The sequence below is a fragment of the Zeus faber genome (assembly GCF_960531495.2).
Source record: "Zeus faber genome assembly, chromosome: 1".
Classification (NCBI taxonomy): Eukaryota; Metazoa; Chordata; class Actinopteri; order Zeiformes; family Zeidae; genus Zeus; species Zeus faber.
In genome coordinates this window covers 60,274,205-60,280,204 of record NC_137193.1, presented here as the reverse complement: position 1 = coordinate 60,280,204, position 6,000 = coordinate 60,274,205, and the positions used below count along the sequence as shown (strand labels likewise).

General features: G+C 40.4%; 1 protein-coding gene across 1 annotated transcript in view; it reads right to left on the bottom strand.

The window, feature by feature from the left end:
- Positions 1-1,444: 1,444 nt before the first annotated feature.
- Positions 1,445-6,000, bottom strand: part of zmym4.1 (zinc finger MYM-type containing 4, tandem duplicate 1) — a gene marked incomplete at its 3' end in the record, with an annotated part of 53,699 nt that continues 49,143 nt past the window's right edge. The window contains exons 25-26 of the mRNA XM_079998125.1: positions 5,453-5,582; positions 1,445-1,715 (exon numbers count right to left, since the gene is read on the bottom strand). Of these exons, the coding sequence (XP_079854251.1) occupies positions 1,445-1,715; positions 5,453-5,582 (401 nt within the window). The remainder of the gene's footprint in view (positions 1,716-5,452; positions 5,583-6,000) is intronic.

Below are 6,000 nucleotides of genomic sequence, written 5' to 3'. Positions count from 1 at the left end.
ATGCTTCTACTTAAATGCCCTACTTTCATGATATATCACTGTAGCGTGAACTTTTTACATTTTGCATAAATTTCACCCGAAAGCCAAATATCCCTAACTTGTGAGTAGTAGGTGTGTGTGTGTATATATACATATATAAAATAATCATGTTTGTTGACAAACCCATTTTTTCACCAATGCTGGTTTCCATTATTTATAACTGTCTATACTATTGAGAAACTTACCGCTCTCCTGCAGCTTCTCACTACGTTTCAATGCAATCCAATGGGGCAAACGATTAAGCCTTCAAATCCGAACAAATGAATGAGTCCTCGCCTTGCTCCACATCCGTGGCTTAGAGCGGGCCGTTGGATCCCCCCCCCCACAGCTCCGTCCCCTGACCCATCCATTGGATTGCATTTTAACAGAGAAGTTTTCTTTTGTAAATATTAAATTGATGCCAGATGTATTATCAAAACACAAATGCAGTGTGTTAATTGACTTTAATAGAGTATTTGACCGTATTACATGAGGATGTTGCATGATTAAAAAAAGTTATAAAAAAAACCAAAAACCCTGACCTTGTTCTGAATGGCTGCAATATCAAATTTAAACAACTTTTTGTAATTTCTACAGTATATAGGCTATGGTAGGTCAGCAGCAGGAAGCGACGCAACCTCTTCCAACGTTGGCACTGATGGTGCCAAAACAGCCCATTTGCGGAAATATAAGTTTCCCCGTTTCAAATTAAATTCCAGTGATTGAATGGAAAGTTAGATAAAATACTTTCTTACAAGGTGTCATTTATTTTTACAAACTAGTTTTACTTGTTAATATATTGTTATATAACAAATTGTACTCATGATTTACTCTGGGTATTTGAAGGAAAATATGATTAAAAAAAGAAAAGAATTTACACCAAAATGTGTTTTTAAATCCTTTTTTTAAAGAATTTAAAGGTATAGCTCCATTAAAGAAAAATCGTCAAAGTTATTTTCAGAACAGATCCTTCTAATAAAATAAGGTTTAGATAAAAAAAAAAATAGTCTTGAGAGTCTCCATTGAGATGTGCGGAAGGCAGACAAGATGGCGGCTCCTCTGAATCTACCCCCCCAACAAGTGACATCAGGGGCACAATGCTCAAAGAAGAAGCAACATTTTTTTTTTTATTTGACGAGTCTGTTTATTGAACAGGAGTTGAGAGAATCATAACAAATGGAAGTTTACATGTAAAAAAAACCCAAAAGAAACAAAAACAACAAAGAAGAACAACAGAAACCCATAACAGTCCCTATGTTTTTTTTTGTTTTTTCTTTTTAATATGAATCCTCTGATCCCAACAGTGTGCAAAGTCCCGCTGCGGATTTGAAGGTCGGAGCCCAATGAGTGGTTTCTAGCGATTTGTACACAAACGCTTACGGGGGAATGAGTTCCTGTGTGCTTTCGTCCTCATTCAAGTCCGTCCTCATTCCGAGTCCCCGCCTTCTTCCACGTCCGGGGTGTAGAGCGGGTCATCGGATCCACCCGCCCTAGCGCCGCCCGCCCTGGCCCCGCCCCCTGCCCCACCCTTCTCCTGGTGGAGGTGCAGCTCTCGCACGGAGAGGATGCGCGTGAGCATGGCGGCCATGGTGTCGTCATCCAGCGGCGTGGAGGAGAACCACAGCGGGCTGCTGGGGACACAGCAGCGCTCCGGGTGGAGGTAGAACACGTTACTGCGCTGCTTCACCGTCTCCGAGCTGCGGGTAAGGGAGAAAGAGGAGGAGACAAGGAAGAAGTAGGGCGGAGGGATGGAGACCAGTTTATTATATCGATACAGTAACAGGGAATTTAAAATCCAAGTTAAATTAAAATGTGTTTTTGTAAAAAAAAAAAAAAAAAAAAAAAAAGACTATAAATCTGTTGTGCATAATGATCTCAGAGTTCTTTATTTTGGTCTAAATCTGCATTGCAAAAGTTAAGACGTTTTGAGTATGTTTTATCTTTCCGCAATCACAGCGGCAGAATATGGGGATTTTCCAGTTGACGTGGATTTTGGTACTCATGACCTAATTCAGGGCCCCCAACACAAACTTTGAAAAGTGGTTGCAAACCATACCTCCGCTTTTGGGTGCCAAGACTGATAAAATAGTCGCTGAACTTTAATCATTTTACAACAGTGAGATAAATAGATAAGTCATTTAGAAGATTTAGAACGGACCATGAGATTTGCAGTATTGATTAAATTTGGGCAAATCTGGCCCTTCCAGATGCTGAAAGGAGTCATTGCAGGTGCCTTGATGGATCATAAAACAGGGATGGTAGGTCAGGCGGTAGAGCTGGTGGTCTAGTAATCCAAAGGTTGCTGGTTCGATCCCAGGCTCCTCCTGCTAGCATGCTGTAGTGTCCTTGAGCAAGACACTTAACCCCTAATTGCTCCTGATGGCTGCGTCCGTCGGTGTTTGAATAATTGTAAGTCGCTTTGGATAAAAGCGTCTGCTAAATGACGAAATGTAAATGTGATAAAAACCTGTTCCCATCGATTTGTAATTAGCATCAGGAAACATAGTTGACAGCTCGTCTCCATAGCAACACCTGCTTTCGTCAGTCATCAAATTTTGCGGCTTAAGCCCAGATACCATTTTCACATACAGCTTAAAAAATAAATGAAAAGCTTTAAGCCTTTTTAAAATATGAAAAGTTGTCACAATAAGTTAAATGTCATTTTGTTGAATATTATTTGCATTAAAAAATTTACTCTTTCACTTGGACTTTTAATTGTACTATGCATGTACGTGGACGTAAAAAACATCCTGGACAGTTTTTGCCCACTTCACTGTGATGAATGAATGGATTTTTATATTTTATGAGTCAACATGTGTGACAAGCTGCTTTTATTGTATTTTTGATGACCTGGCTACATTTCTATCATGTTCTTGAACAAAACTAGGAACAACGGACTGCCTTGACCTTTGAGGCGTGTTATTTTTAAGTGTAACTCATGTTGCACACGTTATCTTTGGAAAACAGGCTGCAACACAAACCCGATTGCAGAAGGCACAGAAGTATCATTGCATTCCCATTTCATGCTTCAGTTGTGAAACTTTTGAGACCGAGTCACGTTTTGTAATTTTGTTTAAACAAAGCAGTGAATCAACCAATTACTATAAAAATAATAAACACAGCGTCTCAGTGATCTCACCATTAATCTCGTGGGTCAAGTGGTGGGTCCTGATCCTAAACTGGGTCGCAGGTCCAATTCAAGCAGAACTTATTCACAAAACAAATTGTGTACGTGTAGCAAATATCTAATGCCGCGCTCTTATTTTGAAACGACCGTTTGGAACGGCTGAGCGCGGGGGTCATGACCTCATACCAAAATATTAATTCAGCATAATCCTTTTTTATCACTTGTTCTAACTTGTCCATAGTGTTTTGGATTCCTCCTCTGAAGTTGTCATTCACTCCTCTTACTTGTCTTTGATGTTTCGCATCTTACACTTGTAACTGTTTGGGGAAGTAATGTCCAAAATCTGCCCTACTATCTTTTTTCTAAATCTACCCTGAGTTAACAAACCTGAAATACCGTTTTGTATTTAATGTATTTTTAGAAAAACTTAAAGTTAAAGAAAGCCCTAATACAGTGGTACCTCGACTTACGATTGTAATTCATTCTATAAGAACTATCGTATGTTAAAAGTCGTATGTCGAAGCAATTTTCCCCATATAAATTATGAAATCATGAAGGATGAAAATAAACAAAATACACAGCATAAGCACAGTAAATATGAAAAAAATATCGATAAGCCACAAACTACATGCACACACGATGTAGGTCGCCTGCTGACTGGCCGCCGATGCGGCAACTGCAAATTTCCACGGTCGTATCTTGGAGTAGTCGGTCGCAAGTCGATACAAATTTTCGAGACTATCGCTCCTCGTATCTTGGATTAGTCTTAAGTAGATGCAGTCTTAAGTCGAGGTACCACTGTAATATCAATTCTCTAACTCTACAAATGCTACGTATTCCTACAGAAGGTTTGGCTGCGCTGTGATATCGAGTGGTTTGATGCTTGCAAGAATTTTTCTTATTGTCGGACAAGATAATGTCAAAATAATAATAATAATAATAATAATAATAATAAATACAGCTGCAGGCAGCAATACACAGAGTCCATTTTTGTCATGTTAGGTAAGTATTATAGTTTTCCAGGGTTCTGTAATCAGAGGTTCCCAAATCTGCGCTCAGGATTTATAAGCGGGGACATTTGGAACAGACCGAGGGACTCTCTCCAACTGTGTCAGACCAGATGTCACTGAAAATCGCGGATTCTTTCTTAAATCGCTCTCCTTTTGCGGGGATGGGGGTGGCGCCGGGCTTGGGTTGGGAGCAGGGCGAGTTAGTTCACTTTGGCGTTTGAGGAAGACCCGCCGCATTCACTCTGGGGGTCTCACCCCCGTTGCGCGCTGCTGGCTGGAGAGCCTGCGGCTGGAGAGAGAGTGGAGGAAGCACCGGCGCTTCATCCCGGTTCATGTCACATGGTTGTTGGTCTTCTCTGTATGATTGACTGTTTGCGTCACATGTTTGGTAAAACGTAGTTTCCTTTAAACACAGCACCGGCTCAAGCTGTCTGTCTAGGTGTCGCACTCACAAGTGGCTGGAGGGAAAAGAGTTCCGAGAGACGAAGCTTGGACTTCGGATGTCACAAAGCGGCTCGCTCCTGAAACTAATGAAATTTCGAGTTTTTCACTCATTTCTGCGCCAAATGTAGATCAATATTGATCAATTGACGTCTGAAACGTTGCGGCTCTAACGAGACCTCAATCATGTCTGTGGGTTAGGGATGCCACAGTGAGGAATTTTTCCCGCTGGTTAATAAACAACTCATGGCATTTTACAACGGTGGGGTGGGGGCAGAGTATCCCCGTTATACACGGGCGCTGATTACGCCTTGAGAGGGAGACCGGTCTCGGTCTAGACCTGATCTAAAGTGTTAAGTTAAATGTGACTCAGTAGACTGTCCTGCAAAAAAGTATTTAATTTAATTTTTTTGATTATCGTCCGCGCTGATACAGAAAAATTTACAAAATGGGTTTTATGCCTATTAAAAAAAATATATATATTTTTTTAAATCAAAAATAAAAAAGCAAAATGACGTGGGGGTGGGCAAGCAATGTAATGGTGTACGCCTGAACCCTGCAGGCTGGACCTCTAATAAAAAGTTAACTGAAAATGAAACCAAATCCTGAAAAGGTCCACAAGTAAAACTTGTTTGAAAAGGTGAAACTTCATTTATATGACACTAAGCTGACTTTGTTTCAGACTATAATTTATTATCTTTATCATCATTTATTATCATAATCATCAATACCATAATCATTATTACAATCATTATAATAATCGTCAATCTCATAATTGTTATCATCATCATCATCATTATTACTATCAGGTGTAAGAAGCACCAGAAGCAAGGGAGTGAGAGGAGGATGGACTGACCATTTGGAGAGGTAGAACTCGTAGAGGCGGACAGGGCAGCGCAGCGGGTTCTCGTTGTTCTCCTTCATCTCCAGAACCTCGGCGCCGTCCTCCTCACGCTTCTTCTTGGCAGGAACGCCGATGTCTGGATCTGAAATGGCCAGGTGGTTATTTTGGTTTGTTTTAGTTTTTTTCAGGACATTTTGGAGCAATTTTCGCCTTTTGTAATGGTTCGGTGTGTTTAAATAATGCCGCTGCAGAGGTTAAAAATTTGATTACAGCCAAGAAGAGGATTCCTCTGCAACATAAATCCATATTATAGGGCTGGGGTTTAAAAAAAAAAAAAAAAAAAAAAAAAAAAAAAGGATTCTTTGATTGAATTAGATTTCATTGTTTCAATGGCCGTTTTCGCACTGCAGGAACCTTTTCATTCAAAGATTGTAGTTCTTAGAACTCCGTTTTGAGGGACTTTTTTTTTTTTTAGCTCCTTCAGTGACGTAAGTGCACGGTGATTGGTCCAGACCTAAGTCCGCGGTCCCTCACCAGTCCCTCTGACTGAGCCCACCTAG